At 37.2% G+C, this 19,675-nt stretch overlaps 1 protein-coding gene across 11 annotated transcripts in view; it reads left to right on the top strand.

The window, feature by feature from the left end:
* Positions 1–19,675, top strand: part of PIP5K59B (Phosphatidylinositol 4-phosphate 5-kinase 59B) — a 153,590-nt gene that overhangs the window by 35,716 nt on the left and 98,199 nt on the right. The window contains exon 1 of one of the 11 annotated variants that reach the window (XM_065224431.1): positions 9,060–9,386. The exons of the other annotated variants lie outside the window; for them this stretch is intronic. Within the exon in view, the coding sequence (XP_065080503.1) occupies positions 9,342–9,386 (45 nt within the window). The 5' untranslated portion in view covers positions 9,060–9,341. Of the gene's footprint in view, positions 1–9,059; positions 9,387–19,675 lie in introns of those variants that run through there. 11 annotated transcript variants of the gene reach the window in all.

The following is a 19,675-nucleotide window of genomic DNA, read 5'->3' as shown; positions in this document are numbered from 1 at the left end:
GTCCGCAAGATTCTTTCGATTGTTCTGTAATTTGTTTTAACTCTTAAAATACTTCCAAGTCTCAGAACCTGGACAATTATGACTGCACGACTATTTAATAAATATGATATACTTTTTTTCAAATCTGTCATCTTGGAAAATTTTTAAACTCTCACATTTTAAATTTTTTTTTTCTCTAAATCTTGCATCACGAAGATTGTTATTAATCCCAAGTTTTGAAGAAAAGTTCTATTTTCAGACCCTACACAAATTTCAAAACCCCAGAATCTTGGGAATCTATCTTTTTAGTAAATAATCTTTCAGTGAATACACATCTTCTCTATTCGATATCACTATCAATTTGCTCTAATTCTCATTTGTACCAAGTTCATTTTTCTGAAACATTTTTTAAATTTAATCTCTTATTCTGCACAATTTACCTATTGTATAACCTATTCATCCAGATAGCATTTGGCCCAGTGACCTTAATCCCCACTTAATCTTCACTCAATAAATTCTAGGGCTTTGAAATCATGTATCAATGTATCGATCATAAAAAGTGGTAAAATTCGATTTATCAAAGTATCTCGAAAGATCCATAAATCGTTTTGAATACATTAAGTTACTCATAGAGTTGAATTTTTCCTATAGCTTTAGAAAACACATTCTGTAATTTGGCTTTCATTTTTCTCACAAATAACAACTGAAAATTTACAGTTGGCCACGTTTTAAAAAATGCTTACGATTTCTTTTTTTTTTGTTGAATATTAACAACCGGGAAATTTTTAAGATTTGAACCGGGAAAACCGGGTAAAAACCGGGAATTTTAAAATGAAAAGTCACTGGCCACCCTGACCTGTAGTTTTACTTGAAAATTTCGTGAAATACTTCTCAAAATATCCTGAAATTTCTAGTCTCCAGAATCCCTAGTCATCATAATTTAATGCGTCAAAGTAGCAGACGCCAACAGTTTTGTTAAAGTCCAAGAACCTTGACTTATTTTAATCTAAGATATTTTAAAACGTTGTATTGGAATCAGAAATCTCTCAAAATTCAAAAATGAAAAAAATCTTTTAACATCACAAAATTTCGTAGTCCGCCAATTCAAATGTTATTCCGTAGATATTATTATTTTCTAAAATAATGTCTAAGCTCAATCTATTAATTTCTATCGATCTCTTTTTCGATCTTTTTTTCTCCTTAGAGCGGGAGGCGTTTTCTTCGGTTTTGCATTTAAAATAAAATGGTGTAGATTTTTTTTTTAGTTTTTAGTTTAGTTTTACTAAATTTAGTGCCCACCCTGAAATTAGGTATGCTTTTTTAGACATGCTGGCGGGAATAACCGAAGACAGCATATCACTAAGATAAGCAATTATCTTTTTTTTTTATTCGAATGCAAAAAGACATACACTAACTCGCCATCTACCTTTCAAAGATAAAAGCTGCGAGCGATTTTGCTACCTTTTCTCAAGCACAGCGCTAATACTGTGTTCGTTCCTTGGATTCAGACAGAGTTGCTTCTTGACATAGCTCAATAGCAGCGTATAAGCGATTTATCCCTGGTCTTTATTGCTATTCACCTTCCACTACTAATTAAGCTATTACTAGTCATCTGAGTCACCCTTGGCAAGAGTCTCAACAAAAACCTGGCGTCTTCTTCCAGTAAACATACTCATTTGATTGCGATTGAAAAAGCTTTGTGCTGTTTACTTCAATGGACGGTAAGACGGCATCTGATATTACAGCGAAGTTGGAAATGCTCTGATAGTTTCATACCTCAGTCAGCTTGCAAAGGTCACCCAGAACTGATCACACACCGGAGCTAATCGATCGGAAAATGTCACCTGATTTATTCAACAACATTCCCTTGGCATGCATACAGAGGTGCTTGAGATGGTTAAGCATTCGTCACTACAATGACAGATGATGGGAGAAAGTCACGCTTGAAGATTCCTCGCGGGAATATCGTTATGGACGACATGACGATGAGCGCATACACACACGTTTGCTAGTCTTGTTCTAACTTGGAATAAATCTAATCAAAATGTCTTTATGGATATTCGCAATGCTTCCATCCACCACCGAGGAGCAATATGATAAACAAGCAGAACAGCAGTTTAGTATAGCAGGACAGGTTGCGGACGATGGATTGCCAGAGGGAGGGAACCCAATCAAGCGATAGCGATGTGAGAGAGTGCAGCAAACACGCAGCCATAATCTTGCCCTCCGAAGGGAATTATGATTGTGAGATTTGCTTGATAACCGCACCGCGGGCCGGGCTGTCATTCGCGGTAGCTACGATGCACTTAGTTGCAGAATGTTGTTTTGTTATCCCAATTCATCGGATTCAAATTCATTAGGCTTGATTCTCCTGGTATCGATACGGCACTCTACTTACTCGTGTCTCGTTGGTGGAATATTCCAGATATGGTTCTAAATAAAAACCAAACTGTTTCGCTCCACACGATGGCACCAAGAGATGTCTATTAAAATTAGCAACGACCTCAAACTTTCCATCACCATCCTCGTAAGCGCGGTATGGCGGTGTCACTCTTGTGGGTATTTTCAACGAACCCGACGGCAGAGGCGGCACACGTTGCCATTTTTTTATAACCGTGCAACATTCCCGTTCGTCTGCACGGACGGAACCCCGTTTTATTATATGTCCTTTATTTAAATGCTTCGTGGTAGATTTTAAATTGCTTCCCTGAAATGGGCTTCATAAAACAAAACAAAAAAACATGAAAGAACTACGATACCGGTGATGGCACTCTACGGAGCGGTACGTGGTGGAAGACGTTCTTTTGACCAAGGCAAGAGGCGCGTCAATGACACCCGGTGTTCGGTGATGCTACAGCGCAGTTTTTATCACTTTTTATTCAATAACAGACAAAACCCAGGTCAATCTACCAAGCAGGGACACGTGCCTTTATTGTATCCATTATGTCGTAACTGGTGGTCAGTTTTTACTTTTTCTGATCATATGTTCGGGATTAAAATTAACCCCACCTACAGTGTATCTCAAAATTGATCGTACACCCTAGTGGACAATTTTTTGTAACATGAAAAAATCATAGCTGGTGGTTGAACAGGTGTTTATTGATTTATTGCGTTAGTTTTGGTATTTATTGGAAGATCCTGTTTGAAGTAGGATTTATTTTAGTAAAACGCTCGATTTTCGACTTTTTGTCTAGTGGACGAATTGTAGTCAAATTAGTGGCATATGAATGATCTTTATTACGACTAAAAAAGAGCACAATTTCAAGAAGTTATGTTCATTTTATTTCAAGAAAATATGGTTGTTCAAGAAAAATTCGTTTTTCTTAAATTGCTCTAAATGTTTGTAAACTTAAAAAAATATGCCCAATACTGAGCCAATAATTGATAAATGTAAATTGTGCTTCTAGAGCTGTTTTTCTTAAATTTAAATACAGCTGTACTATCAATTTTGAGACACACTGTACATATGGTAAGGACACAAATAAAAATGGTAAGGACACAATTCAAAAATGTCTTCTTTCAAGTGATAGTACAGCCTTTCGAAACGTCAAAATGTACGGAAATAACAAATAAGATATTAGAGTGGTTCAAGTGGTTTTCAGAATGTTATAGCATGTTTAGCAGCATGCTTGAATTTTTATGCATCATCATAATTTAATTTTAGTTAAAGGGAAGCGGTATTTTTTTAGACTAGATAAAGCTGGGTGTAAATCATTATGGTCTGTTTTTTTTCAGGGTGGCCACTCAGCTGGAAAAAAAAACCGGGAACTAACCGTGAATTGGGTTGTTGGATTTCGAAAAATATACCGGTCTTTATAAACAGGGTGTCGACTACCTGGAAGAACCTGGAAAATCATGGAATATCAGGGAATTCATTTTTGGACCTGGACAATCAGGGAATCTCAGGGAACTGTATTCAAACTCAGCAAAATATTTCTTAATCACAGAAACTAATTAATAAGTATGACTGACCTCGTTAGTTTCGAACAACTTAATTATTCGGTGTAGTTTGAGGATGATTGTTCATTTCAAAATTTTAATTGGAGTTGCAAACTTGCGTCTCTTAATAGATGTTTCACCACGAATCTTAAAAAAATGTACCCCCTGATTTTCAATGTCGATTTTTTAGAACAGAGCTACCCGTTAGGCACCCCCAATGAATAGCATGAGTAAAATAAAGTTGTATAGAGATTGTGAGATTTTAAAAATTAAGAATTAACATTAACTGAACATACCAAACTCAATTCGGAGGCTAAACAACCTCAGCAAATCTCAGCAACAGTCATAAGGGAAGTCACCCTAAAATGCTCCATCATTTATGAATTTTGTAAATCGGGTTAGCTCGTAAAATAAGCTTATCAGTCAAGTTTTAATATTGTGATGTTGTTGCCACTGGCGTGCCAAGGTTGGGCAAGGTGGGGCAATTGCCCCTCCTTTTATAAATAAAATTTTTATATCCACATTTACAAAATTATGATATAAAATAAAACCTTTTATTGCGTCAATCCCTTTGAGATGGTTCCTGAAAAGTGCACCACAAAGATGCATGAAGGGACAAACTTCAATGAAATTTTTTGGTCAAAAAATTGCACCACAGTGATGCATACAAAAAATTCCTGGTGTATTTTTTTTCAAGGTGTTTCATGGAGGATTAAAAGAAGAGGGTAAATTTAAGGTTAAAAAATTCACCTTCGTGGTGATAAATCGAAGAAAAAGCTTTCGATTGAATATTTATGGAGTAAAAATATCACCAAGGTGATGCATGGAGGGACATCACTCTGCTAAATGAAATGAACGGAAAATTTCTGGTGGAAAATTTGCACTGATCTTTAAAATCAAGCTATATTGAAAATGTCTGGTGGAAAATCTGCACCGTTCTGGTGAACGGATGGGCAAGCTTTTTGGAAAAAATTTGGTCTTAAATTTGCATGCCTCTGCTGAATAGAGAAAACTGCACTTGAAAATTTATGATGAAAAATCTAAAAATAGGGGCAAGCTTTATTTGGTAGAAAACGTGCAACATTCTGATGATAGGAGAAGCAAGCTATATTGAAAATGTCTGGTGGAAAATGGAAAAAGGAAACCTGCACCAATCAGAAGATTGGAGAAGCGATTTTTATTGTACATTAACGGTGGTAAATTTGCATCGTTCTGATCAATTGATATTTTCTGGTGGAAAGTTTGTTTAGAAAATTTCTGGTGTAAGATTTGCAACAATCTGCTTCATGGAGAGGCCTGATGTAAAAATTGTACAGTTCTGGTGAATGGATGGGCAAGCTTTATTGAACATTTATGGTAGAAAAACTACAACGATTGATTTGGGCGGACAACTTAAACTTGATTTCCGAGAAGAACCTCTAGGGTATTGAATTCTGAGGACAGTTCGAAAAGAAAAGATTTCTGGGGATGATTCCATGAAAATTCTGCGAATAATTTCTAGTGAATTCTGCAGATAGTTCCAAGATAATTTCAAAAACAAAACCGAGAGAATCAAATTTTGAATGAAATTCCAAAGGGATGTTGAGAAAAATTTCAAGGGAGTTCCGATGATAATTTCTAGCTCATTCTGGGTGTTCTGAGAAAAAAAAGTTCGAAAATATTCCGAAAAGAACCTCAAGGATATTGAATTCTTATGACAGTTCTAAAATATTTATGGGGAGAATTCAAAGAAAATTCTGCAGATAATTTTTACTGCACTTTGCAGATAGTTTCAAGACAATTTCGAAAAGAATACCGAGAAAATCCAATTTTGAGTGTAATTTCTAATGGATTTTATGCAAAATTTCAAGCGAATTCCGAGGATAATTTCTAGCTCATTCAGTTCCAATGTCTTCTGAGAAAAAATCACGAAGAGTTCTAAATATAATTCCAGTGGACTTCTGAGAAGAATTTCAAAAGAGGTTTTTTGAGGGGGCTTAAAAAATTCCGCGAAGAACCTCAAGGATATTGAATTCTGAGGACAGTTCCAAAGGATTTCTGGAGAGTATTCCAAGTATTCCAATTCTGCGTGGAATTTCTAGTGAATCCTGCAGAAAGTTCCTAGATAATTCCGAAAAGAATACAGAGAAAATTAAATTTTGAATGAAATTCCAAAGGGATTTGGAGGAAAATTTCAAGAGAGTACCGCTAATTTCTACCTCATTCCAGAAACATTTTTTTGAGGAAATTCTTCTGAAACTCTAAGGGAATTTCAATTCCAAGGTGTTCTGAGTAAAAGTCAAGAAGAGTTCTAAAAATAATTCCAGAGGACTTCTGAGAAGAATTTCAAAAGAGATTCTAGAGTTCTAAAAATTTCGAAATGAACCTCAAGGAATTCTGAGGATGAACTTTTTCGCAATGTACAAAGTTTAAAGACAGCTAATTTAAAAGTGGGTATTAGTTTGCCATTGAACCTTGGTCTATAGTTGTCTTACTAAAAATTCGTCTAAGAATCTTCTCTGAAAATTTCAAGTCATTTGTTACCGTGGTTAAAAAGTTACAGCTGTTTATGTGCGTTGCAATAAATTCGGGTTTGTCTTTTATATCATATTTAAAACATGTTGAATGTTCGGCATCATTTTCTGTCACCCCGACTGACGGTACTTTGGGACGGTTCATCATCGTCGATGCGATTAAATTGCCAATTTTCGCAGTTTGCATTGAAGAAGATGAACCACCACCGGAGCAAAAATAAATAAAATTAGCTAAATTAAACAGTAGGGAAACTGTGGTTAGTGGACAGCACCCTCTTCCACGCACTTTGGAGTACTTCCCATCCACAGATTAAATGCACCATAGAAAAAAAATTGCCCCTCCCTAACAAGATTCCTGTGCACGCTAGTGGTTGTTGCTATTGCTGTTAAGATGGAATTTACTTACTGAATTTTAGAGGTGAAAGCACTGCTTTTACGATTTCTCACCGGAGAAACCCGGCCGCGAATTAGCGTTTGGTTGAGCGTATATTCCGGAGTTATTTTCTTGCGAAGGTGGGTCAGATATCTATGCTCAAATAAAAATAAAATTGTAATGGGATTAAAGACAAGTGTTTAATATGCAAAATGTAGAGAAACTGAGTTCATTTCTGTCCCTAGCGTGGAATTCGGAAACAGTTAGTTTAAGGGTGAGACAATTTCCATGCCAAGCACCTCTTCTCGTATCATGGAGTAAATCGAAGTAAGAAACGGATCACGGAATTTGCTGAAAACTTTATGCGATTAAGCAAACATTTTTTGTAGATTGATATCGACACTTGAACAAAGATTTTGAACTTTCCAAAATTTGGCATTTTTCAAAAGTTTTCTTTTAATTTATTTTTTCAATAATCAAGATCATTTTAAATATTTGAGTTTTAATTTAATTTAGGAATGAACATAGAACCTCAGAACGATTCCGTTAAAATTAGAGAAATTGCATTTTTTTTTTAAAGAAGTTTCGAGAACTTCAGCGAACTGTTATAACTTTAGCGAAGATCTATGCTCTTTAGGAAAATTGAAGAAGCTTTAGAAAGTCCGTTATAGTTCAGGGAAGTTAAAAAAACATATTAGAAGTATTGTGAGCATCAGGCTAGTTTCTCAAACTACAGAAGAACTTCAAGTCGGTTACATTAACTTCAGGAAAATTTTGGGAACCTTCAAGTAGATCTGATGACCTCAGAATAGTCCATTCCATATTCAAGGGAGATTTCTCATGAAAGTTCACCTCAGCATTCGCTTTGTATCCTCCCGAAACTCTCATGGAATTATTCTAGAAATTCACTAAAAAATATCCCTAGAATACTTCTCGCAATTCCATTGAAATATTCCTAAAAATTTCGTTGGAACTATCCCCCAAATTTAATTTTCTTTGAAATTTTTCTCAATAAGAAACCTTTTGGAAAAATCCTTAGAATTGTCATTGAATTCAGATTTCCTTTTGAATCTCACTCCTTCCCTTGGAATTCTACTCACATTGAGAGTATCTTAAGAATTAATTTGCATTTCTTCTCACAAATTCCTTAGCATTCCTCCTCATAATTTTTTTACCTTTGTCTCCTGAAATTATGTTCTGAACTCATTTGAAGATCTCCTGGAGTTATTTTCCGATTTAATTGTAATCCTTCTTTAAGCTCATGCTCCGGAATCGCATCCTCCCACTTACTTCATGAAATTTCCTCAGAAAGCCCTTGGATTTTTCCTCTGAAGCTCACAGGAGTTCTGCTCCTCCGAAATTCCTAAGAGTTTTCATTCAAATTTACTTTGAATTCAATTCAGGGTTGTCTTGAAATTCTACTCAAAACTATCTCAACATGGAATTTAAAAATCCTCTACCTTGAAAGCAGATTGCACTTGATGTTTTTCTAAAAAAAAAGATCCCTGGACTTCCTCGGAATGAGGTCTTTACAAAATTATATTTCAACTCTCTGAATTTTTAAAATTTATTTGTTACTGAAGATTAATCCAGACTCTCGGTCCGGTCTTTTAATTTTTCGGGCTTGAAAATGTCTCGACTTCCTTGGATATGGCTTATCATTGTACTATAAAAGAAATGCTAAAATGATACAGGCTTAGAAAGCTCCTTATCAACAGCTGTAAACGTTTTCAGAGTTCGTGGTAGCCAAAATAAGAAGAAGAAGAAGAAGACGAAGGCCATTCGCAATAGCTTTACATCGCTTACATATCCGATAGATACTAACAACTTACTAAATTCCTAGATGAGGTCACCAACTCTACCTCACCTACCCTAAGCACAATATTGGTTGATACCACCACAGAGGAATGCAAAACGTAATCGCAACACTGCGTCCATCCCGACCCGAGTCTTACGACGGCAAACGACCCTGCAACAGGCGATAAGCGCCGTTCTTATCTTTATTGACGACCCTCGAAGCAGCTGATAACGGCCACAAGGTGCTGCTGCACACCCGAGTCCGGTGGAAGTATCGAAATCGCGAACTGTATCAAAGTACGACAGGTGTGAATTAAGATTTCAAACAAACGTCACCTTCCTCCTCCTCCCTGTTCCGGACCGCGTAGAGTTTACACTTTCGGTGACGCGTAACGCGATTGGTTATAATATGGTCATTGCCATTCGAGATAAGTCATCTAAATGTCTGCGTTTCGGTCCCGTTTCCGACAGTCACACGTTGGATTTCCGATTGGATTGCGGTCAGTCGCCTCTATCCGGTAGTGTAGCAGGGTGCTTGCAGTTTTCGGTTATTTATTAAGGTTATAGCTGGCACGCGGTGTAGATTTGCAAGGTTGTGTATTTATTTTTTAATCAGCGGAAAGTGGAAAGTGGAACCCGCAAGGCACAAACCAAAACAGAGCGAGTGTTTGTACACGGAGTGAATACTGATTAATCGAAAATAATTGTTATCTGACGTCATCGTCTGAAGAACCAGTGGAATGCTGAAGACCGTCCTACCGGACATTGTACTAGAGCTGTTCGAAGTAAGTCTTGATGGGATGGAGTTGAAGGAATCTTCCGCTCGGATATGGATTGTGTAATAAATTGAGTCATTCTCTGCAATGAGTCAGCTGGAATGTGATTGGAATTTTAATTTTTTTTTCTCGGGTGACAATTTTTTTTTCGATGAACAGTTTGTCATCCTGATGAAGTAATGGCCGGCTCTTGTCCTCCACAGTGCAAAGGACGCGTTCGGTCGTATAGTTTTGTCACTACACTAGCTCAGCCGCCGTGCCGGTCGCCGTAGCGAATCTAATAAAAGTCGGTGCTGTGTCTGTATGTGCACTCCGGCGGCGCGTGAGCAAGTACCTATATGCGTTTCCACACGACACAGTCTACACCTACCTTGGCATGGTTCGGAGACGGAGTGACTTGAAGGTCCTTCTCTCACGTCGTCGCTCGTCGCTTGTAGCCGTCGTGCAGCTCAGTCAGCATGCAGTCAGTGGTTGTGTTTACCTACGAGACTAGGAAGGTAGGTGATAAGTTTTCAGAAGCGCAGGTGGATGCGAGGGGGAGAGTTTGTGCGAAAAACATGTGACTCAAGTGTTGTTACTGGGATTGTTTGCCGTCGTTTGTAACGCATCATCAGCTGAGCTCAGGAAGAGCTGGTGAGTACGCGAGAGTGCGAGTGCGGAGGCTAATGGAACCAAGATTGATGGAGGTGGTCGGTAATGATTTGTGCGCTCTAGCAAGGACGGTTGCATGGTTGTATTGAACAACGGCGGGGTCCGGGGTGGAGATGTTCTCAAATTACTCGCGATCTTGATGTAATGCTAGGCGGTTGGTTCTGTATCACGAAATGAGATGCAAAAAGTGTACGTGTTGTTTTGTTATGTTTAAATTACAGATTTGTTTTCTTCTTCTTGTATTGCTAATGTCGTTCGGATGATGCCATGGTCTTCAGTATGAAGATTCACGCTTCGTGCAATTGTGGAAAATCTTGTGTCTATAAATACGCCAATCCGGTCAATAACCGGAACAGCTTTCCATGCGTCCAAGACTCTGAAACGGGACATAATTGCTATGTACTCGAGCATACGTCATGGCAGCCAGCACCAGTGGGTCAATATTTGACCAACTTTGCCGTATTTTATCAATCGTCAATAAGCTTTGCGCGAATTATGGTTCAAGCTGTGTGGATGATAATCGATAATATCAATATAGCATCTTTTTGGGCTTTTTCGTAAACAAGCCGTCGATGACTACCATGGCAGTAGTTTTTCATTTGAATCGAATCGATACAACGACCATACGCTCTCTTGACTTTGAATTATTTACTAGGAACATGCAAATATTCGTGCTATTTAAATTTCACAAAACAATCAAGGAAGGTTGCAGAAAAATCACCCAATTTATTTTTTTAAATTCTTTAGAAATTCTCTTAAATGTCTTGCAGAAGTATTCACGATCATTGTGAGTTACTAACTTTTTAGTTACGCTGCTTAAATGTTACACGCTCCCTTATGTACTCTTACATAAGTTATAAAAAACAAAAATCGTAGGACAAGAATTTTTGGTCAATTTTTTCATAAATCGGGCAAAGATACGTTGAGATAGGGTAGGTGTTCCAGTAATAGTGGTGTACCTATAGTTGCGGTATGAAGTATGTGCCGGAATAGTGAGGAGAATTTTTCATCGGTAGCTCTCCTAAAATAAAGCATATTTGCATATCTCAATCTTAAAATATGCCCTAAAGTGTCGGAAAATAATTAATTTTCCATAAGTTTTTCAGTCCTTTGCACCTATAGTTGCGGTAGTGTTCCTATAATAGTGAAACCCATTAGAAACCAACGCATTCCACTATTATAGGAACCAAAGTTAGCAACTACCACAACTACTGGAACAGTGTTCCTATTAATGGAGGACGAGTTTTCTAAAATTGTATGCAATTATATTACAAAGTAACATTTTTCTATCAACATAGAGATTGAAAGCTATAAATACGTATAACGATTGTGTGTACATCGTATATTTTTTTTAAATAAATTGGCTTAAGACCTCCATTACTGGCTCACCCACTCTATTTAGGTTTTTATTTTTTCCAACAGAAAAACATTATTTCTCGCTACGATTTTGTCGCAAACGTCGTTTCGATCAGAAGTGCCATTTCAATGTTACTATGTTCAGAAAAATTTTGAAGACGCCATTTTGAAAATTTGACAAAATCCAAAATAGTAAATGTTTTTTTTTTCAAAAATTATGCAAAGATGGTCGAGTTTATCCGATTCGTCATTTGGCGTGAAACTGCTCAATTGGAAAAAAAAAATCGGAAAGTTGGTTCACTTTACTGTAGGGGTTTTTTTTAACTATCGGTCAGGTTTGGGCCGAAAAGTCTCAGAACTTAATGAAATTTGTCCACAGGTTAATTTTCCCGGAAAACTTCAGTTATAATTTTTGGTTTTTTTTTCCAAACATCACGGACTTTGAATATCCATAACTCATGGACCAAGTATCGTGGAAAGAAGGTTATTTAGTAAAATAATAGGGAAATTATCTCTGCAATTAAATTTAAAAAAAAAAAATACTAAATTGAGAACCTTCCGATGAAATGATATAATTATTTTTGGGAATGTGGGAATAAATTTCTGGGAGAATTCATTAATATCTTATTAGAAAAAAAAAAATCTTCTAAGGATAGTCGTAAATAAATTCAGAAGAATTCATAGAAAAATCGTAACCGTTCGAAAAAAAAATTTTGATTGATGTAAAAATATTAAAATTCAGAGGCTAAACCATTCTCCATATTACAAATCGTTCTACAGAAGTTAAAAAATAAACATTCTGATGAATTAAACTTACTACCTTCCTGGACTTTCAACAAACATATTTCCCGATTCTCGGGAATTCCCAGCGAAAAGAAACATCAGCTGTTTCTCTTTTCCCGAGAAGCCAAAAAACGTCCGGAAAGTGGAAAAACTCATTCGACCCAACTTATAACAAAACTGGTCACAAGTTACAAACCACATTTTCCAATGATTTTGGTCAATGGTGTGGTCACAATTTGTAAGCGAATATTTCAAGAGAAAATTAGCGCAGCCTCTAACGCCTTGATCTCAACTTTTCAAACCTTTCAAACGAAAATGGACACAGTTATCGTAAGCACCTGTCACAATTTCCAAATACACTGAAGGGTTTTTTTACGCAGTTTTTTTTACACGGTTTTTTACACGGTTAGTGCCGCTGAGTCGCGATTTACATGGTACGTTTTTAACGATTTCTTGACAACGATGCAACCTATCGACTTGATTCCAACCACATTATTCGTCTCGAGCTATAGGTAATCGAATGGCATACTTAAAAAAAAAAAAACACAATTTTTGGTGCCTCTCTTAGCTCAGTTGGTGAAGGCGCAGCTACAAATCAAGATAAAGGTAGCTAGGTTTGATTCCCGGTCAGATCTAGGATTTTTTTCGGGTTGGAAAATTTCTCGGCTTTCTGGGTATAGAGCATATGATTATACTTGCCACCAGTGCTGAAATTTGTCGTTGTCATTGACAGACTTTCGCACGATATTGACAAAATTGTCTTTCACATAGTCACTGATAGACTTGATCCTTAAAAAAACCTTTGTCAAAATTGCTCATGTCACTTAATTTCGTTACAAACTTAGCTAACGAAAAAGCTGCACATGCTCGTCTTTGACAATTGAATAAGAAGAAGATGAAAATACTAATAATAAAAAGAAGAAAAGAAGAAGATAAAAAAGAAAAAGCAGAAGAAGAAGATAAAAAAGAAAAAGAACGAAGAAAAAATTAGAAGAAGAAAAAGAAAAAGAAAAAGAAGAAGAATAAAAAGAAGAAAAGAAAAAGAAGAAAAAGAAAAAGAAGAAGAAGAACTCCAATGTCAAACTTTTAATTATATTGGTCTTAATTGCTATGAACCACAATTGTTCACATTTGCAAAATAAATTGGCCACAACTTCTAAAAAACTTGATCACAATATTTCTAACGAAAGTAACTACAGCTTCTATCGAAGTTATTCACAATTTTCAATGTTATTGATCTCATTTACTAATAAAAATGGACAGACATTTGAACAAATATTTCTGTTACTTCTAAGGGCCTGTTCATAAACTACGTAGACAGTTTTTTGGGATTCTTGACCCCCCCTCCCCCTGCGTAGACAATTGTCATACATTTTTTTTTAAATTTGTATGGGCTGTGGATAATTGTCAACCCCCCCCCCCCTAAACTGTCTACGTAGTTTATGGACAGCCCCTAATGAAAATGGTCACAATTTTCAGTTCTATCGGAAATTTTCAAACACAAAAAAGTCGTTGAGGGAATAATGGTCGAAAGACAAAACGTCGAATGACAAATGTTCGAAGATACAAAAGGTCTAATGGACAACAGCCGAATTATGAGAAGATGGCCAAATGGTCGAATGGACAAAAGGTCGATTAATGTGAGGGGGACAAAAGGTCGAATAGCCAAAATAGCAACAAAAAGTAGAATGAGCTAAACGTCGAATGGTTACAAAAGGTCGAATGGTCCAAAGACCTACAAAAGGTCGAATGGACAAATGGTCTTATTCTAGATAGAGCTGGAATTAGGGCCTAACAGCTTTTGTTAACAATGACTTATAATGATTGATTTCTTGAAATTCAAGGCTCGCTCACGCAAACCAACATCCGCATCGGGTAGGGAAAGACTTTCTCTATCCGTTGGTTATGTTGGTCTGCGTGGGCGTGCTTTGAATTCCTAGAAATCATTGATAGAATTCATTGTTTACAAAAGCTGTTACGCCCTAATTCCAGCTCTATCTAGAATTAATGATTAGAAGGTCGATTGGACAAATGGTGGAATGGTTCAAAGCGGGATAAACATGGAATAGATAAATGTCAAATGATACAGAAAGGGAAAACAATATAATATTGCACACAGATTTGTTAATAAAATAGAATAAAATTATATTTCTTACAAACAAGCTCAGTTCTTTAATATTTTTATGGTTTATGGGTTTCACATTTTCATTTTATAAAAATTTCCTTTTTGATGAAGGTATTCTGATACATCTTGGTATTTTGAAAGATAATTAGATAAATTGAAACGGTAAGCCTTCCCTGAACTTCGGCAGGACTTCCCTGAGCAACGGCAGGACTTCCCTGAACTTAGGCAGGAATTTCCCGAAGCTCAGCAGGCCTTCCCTAAACATTACCAGGACTTCCCTGAGCTTCGGCAGGCCTTCCCTAAACTTCGGAAGAACTTTCCAAAATTTCGGCAGGACTTCCCTGAAATTCGGCAGAACTTTTGGCATAGCTTCTCTGAACTTCGTCAGGATGTCCCTGAAGTTCGGTAGGCCGTCCCTGAACTACGGCAAGGCTTCCCTGCACTTCAGTAGGACTTCCCTGTTCATGTCGGCAGGCCTTCCCTGAACTTGGAATCTTGGAATTGAAGTTGTCATTTCAGTAGTAGAATATGGTCAAAATTTCAATACTTCCCATTTTGCTAATTTGAAATGCTTGTTGGTATTGGTGCATTTAGAATTTGGGTGTGGTTCGAACGGGTGTGGAGTCAGTATCAACGGTACATTAACTTTCACCTTAAGATCCAATTATCATTATTTTTCTTTCTTTTCATCTCTGCTCGTTCTTTCTTAAGATTTTTTTTTTATATCTTTATTAAGGAGACTTTCAGCCGTTGGCTGGCTTGTCTCCGAACTTTCTTAAGAGTTCTGGATGAAAGCTTGTAAAAAGCTGATGTTGATCTAAATAAGTTATTTGCAGATTGTATAATTTTTTGTTTGCTATCCCCATCCTTAGTTATACTAACACTAGAATTGCATTACCAATATTGACCATTCTTTTCATCACTGCTCGTTCTTTCATATAACCAGAAAAAAAAATCGATTAGTCATTTAATATTCAACGGTGTCTTAAGTTTGTGAAGTATTCTTTCCACTAACTATTTCTTGCCAAGTGGCCTTCGCAACTAAATGTACCACCATTCGACCTTTTGTCCCTCTTCGAATAAAATAATAATAAAGGGTGTCCACGATGAAATTGCCACACACAAAATTGATTCGCAAAATTCGAGTTTTCATCCGATTGCCATCAAATTTTCAGGGATTGAGAAATAACTATTAAACTTCATTTTACCATTTTACTCGTATTTTATTTACAGTCCATACGCAAATGCCCGCACCTTTTCCTTAACCCAGGCCATAAGATTCTGCACAACCTGTGAATCAACCGTTTTTTGCAGTAAACCCATACTTTCTTCAGTTCTTCGACTGTCTTCACTACCTTAGGTCGTTTAAGAAGGTGCTGCTTCATAATCGCCCAGTACTTCTCGATGGGGCGGAGCTCCGGAGTATTGGGAGGGTTGAACATTTTCGGCACGAAATTGACCTTATTGTCCGCATACCACTTCAGCACGTCCTTGGAGTAGTGGCATGAGGCCAAATCCGGCCAGAAGATTGTTGGGACGTTGTGGGCCTTCAGGAGAGGAAGCAGCCGCTTCTGGAGGCACTCTTTTATGTACACCTGTCCGTTCATCGTGTCCTGGGTCACGAAAGGTGCACTCCGCTTCCCGCACGTGCAGATGGCTTGCCAAACCAGGAATTTCTTCGCAAATTTGGACATCTTCTGAGTGCGGACATGCTCCGGAACGCTGAACTTATCCTTGGCCGTGAAAAACAGGTTGCCGGGGATCTGTTTGAAGTCGGCCTTCACATATGTTTCGTCGTCCATGATGCAGCATTCAACTTTCGTTAGCATGTTGAGGTACAACTTCCTGGCACGGGTTTTGGCGGACTTGTTCTGCTTCTCGTCGCGATTAGGGGCCTTTTGTACCTTGAACGTTCGAAGCCCAGCCTTAGTTTTGGCCTTCTGGACAAAACTTCGGCTTAGGTGCAGCTTCTTAGCCACATCCCTAACGGAGGCGTTCGGATTTCGGTTGAAGGCCCCAACTACGCGGTTGTGATTTTTGGTGTTGTACGGTATACTTTTTCCTTCACTTCTGGGCTTCCGATCGGTGGTCAACCGTTCCTCGAACCGCTTAATCACTCGCGACACCGTGGAATTCGCGATTCCCAACGTTTTAGCGATGGAACGATGCGAGAAATCCTTGTTCTCGTGATGAATGCGCAAGATTTTATCACGCACGAGCTGTTCTTTCGACTCCATTTCCGCGAGTTTTGATCACAGGACTTTAAAACTTGCAGGATGTAAATAATGCACTATGAACTAAATCCACCCAAATTTTCATTAAATTCTACCCAACGGTTAAAAAGTTAGAGCAATTTCATAGTGTGGCAATTTCATCGTGGACACCCTTTAACGCTCTGTGATTGCATTCAATTGATTTGACGTTTTCAGTGAAGTTCCTTGGATTAACTAGGATTACAATTTGGGGAATGAAAATAGTTCAAATTTTGGCCGCAAAGATGGCGCAGTGATACAAACTCATTATATTTCGCAAGATAGAGGTTTGCTGTCTTCGGCAAAGTTTTTAGTATTGTATTTTGAACAATCTTTCAAAAGAATACTTTTATCATTTTACCTCGATGGGTACTGATCAATCCAATCTTTGGTATTATTTTCAGAGTACAGGTATACCTCGATATAACGTAACTGTCCCTTTTGGCTATCATCAAACATTTCTCACAAATAATAATTCAATCATACAAACCAACATTACCGGCATTGTCTCATTTATCTGATAGTGTTTGCACTGTGCGAGATTATGCTTTTATGGGCAGTATACCTGTACTGAAAAATATATATCACATGAAATAAAAAAAAATACACGATTTTTTTTTCTTGATTTATTTTTGTCGATCTTGTTTTTCTTTCCGTGCTGAGCACTAATGCTACCGACACCAGGGAGGCAGCTCCCACACGTGGACCCTACCTATTGAGCCATCAACTCATGAACCGGGGACCAACGGCTTTACTTCCCTTGGTGTGATGCTTCAGAAAATCCCGGCGGCGCCGACGCTTACTACCACACCACCGGCGCCACTAATACATGATTTTGACGTGGGACTTCGTCTGTGATTTCTATATGGAACATGTAACAAAATTATGAACGATTTTGAACGTTAATAACTCAGCTGCCCCTGGACCGATTTCTATAATTTTATCACCAATCGATCAGAAATATTTCTACGCATCTGCTAAATTAACCATTTTTCAAACGTCACCACTTTATGAAAACCGAAAATGGAACATGTAACAAAATTATGAGCGATTTTGAACGTTAATAACTCAGCTGCCCCTGGACCGATTTCTATAATTTTATCACCAATCGATCAGAAATATTTCTACGCATCTGCTAAATTAACCATTTTTCAAACGTCACCATTGAAATTACACGAATGTGCAACTGTTGCTATGATCATTAAAATTATCATCGATTGCTTGCGAAAAGCGATTTCCCAAACACAGATTTCAAAGTCGAATTCCATCCGATCTCACCAAACGGTGCTTATTAAATCACCGCGTGGTGAGTGGTGGTGTTCTCCAGTACACAACAAAAGGCTCCCCGCAAGCAGCTAGTTATCAAAGCCGGCATTAACCGCTGATCGGATTCAGTTCCAATCACCGTTTGAGGTGGTGTCCGGTCGTCGAAATCATCAGCAACAAAAGTAATTTTGGCGCGTGGCGTTGAACATTGTTCTCTAGTACACAACGAAAGGCTGCCTGCAACTAGCGAGCTGCAGCCCACATGAGCATCCATAGAAGGATGGTTGGTTGGTTGTCTTTATTAAGGAGATTTTCAGCCAGACCGCTGGTTCATCTCCGGTAGTCCATAGAAGGAGGAAGAAGCCGACCGCTATTGATCGGAATCAATTGCTCTTCGTGAGTCGCTGTGGGCCATCTATGTCAAGCGCGTCATACTAAAGAGTATACATAGAGAGAATTCCGCTCAAGTTCCTATTCATACACATAGTACAAGCTCCTGCTGTAGTTAACAAATAAGATTTATCATATAAGACTCCGTAGTCCTACGTCATCATTGCGTACAACCCCATAGGACTGTCCCTTGTAGTTTTTTGATGATTTTTCTAAAAAATGTGCAAGTGAACGCAAAATGTCATCAATTATTCAAAATTTGTACCAAATGTACTTTAATTACTCAAAATATCTCAGAGTTATATTGAGATGTATTTGAGATATTTGGATTTGACTCAAATAATATGTTTCATTTAAAAAAATCAGCAAAACTATTCTGTTGTTTAAGAAAATAAAAAAAAACATGGAAGATTCTGATCCAACATGAGATTTCTATTGGGAAAACTATGCCGAACAAAGTGGTTCAAGACCGCAAATTGATTGGCCATTTACTTTTGGCCTACTGCACCACGCATACCTACAGGCCTGTGTATGAGCTTATAGGTATGCGTGGCGCTCTTGGTCTGAATATAAAAGTTAATAGCTTTTATCGCAAATGTCTAATCGATTTGCGATCTTCGACATAGTTGTTCTGCATAGTTTTTCTAAACTAAATATTACGTTTTATCGTAATTTGTAACATTTTTACACAAGCATATAAATAGTTTCGTTTCTTTTTCCATATATTTTTCGATGCAAATTTGAAAGATCTCCCACAAATGCAGATCATAACAAAATTCATTCAAATTTGGCACAGTTGCTGGGGACCGCAATACAGATCAAAAGAACTATTCAAACTCAATCCACTTGATAATATAAGCTGCATTTGTTGAAATAAAATATATTGTTTGATTCATATCCAATTATCTCAAATATATCTTAATATACCTCTGAAATATTTTGAGGAATTGAAGTCTATTGGATGTAAACTTTGAATAATTGTGTAAACAGATAAATTTTAAAAGTATGTCTATATGGAGCATAGCATGCTATTATTACCATTGGCATCAAAATCAATTTTTTTAAAAATATATTAGCATATGAAATATCAAAATATTGAAGGGTTTTTTTTTCACATGGTACATATCCCCCGTGTAAAAAAAGACCTAAGTGTAGTTTTTTTTAATTTAATGTGATATATATTTTTTAGTACTCTAGAAATAATAGCCTTGATCTGGAAAAAAAGTACCGATCGTGGAAAAACGATAAAAGTAGTATTTTGAATGATTATTCAAAATATAATACTAAAAACGTGAATTCAGGCAAATTTATAAATCATATATTTCAGTTGTTAGACGATGCACAGCTTTTATGTCTTTGGCAACTTTGCATAAATTTCTAAGTTCTGCAACTTTGAATTCACACAGCAAACCTCAATCTTGTAAAATAAAAAAAAAATTTGCTGCGCCATCTTTGCGGTCAAAACATGAACTATG

The sequence above is a fragment of the Ochlerotatus camptorhynchus genome, unplaced genomic scaffold (genome assembly GCF_037179485.1).
Source record: "Ochlerotatus camptorhynchus isolate MF236.1 unplaced genomic scaffold, CSIRO-AGI_Acam_v1.1 ptg000211l, whole genome shotgun sequence".
Lineage (NCBI taxonomy): Eukaryota > Metazoa > Arthropoda > Insecta > Diptera > Culicidae > Ochlerotatus > Ochlerotatus camptorhynchus.
The sequence above is the reverse complement of the archived record's forward strand: the minus strand, read 5'-3'. Positions and strand labels throughout refer to the sequence as shown.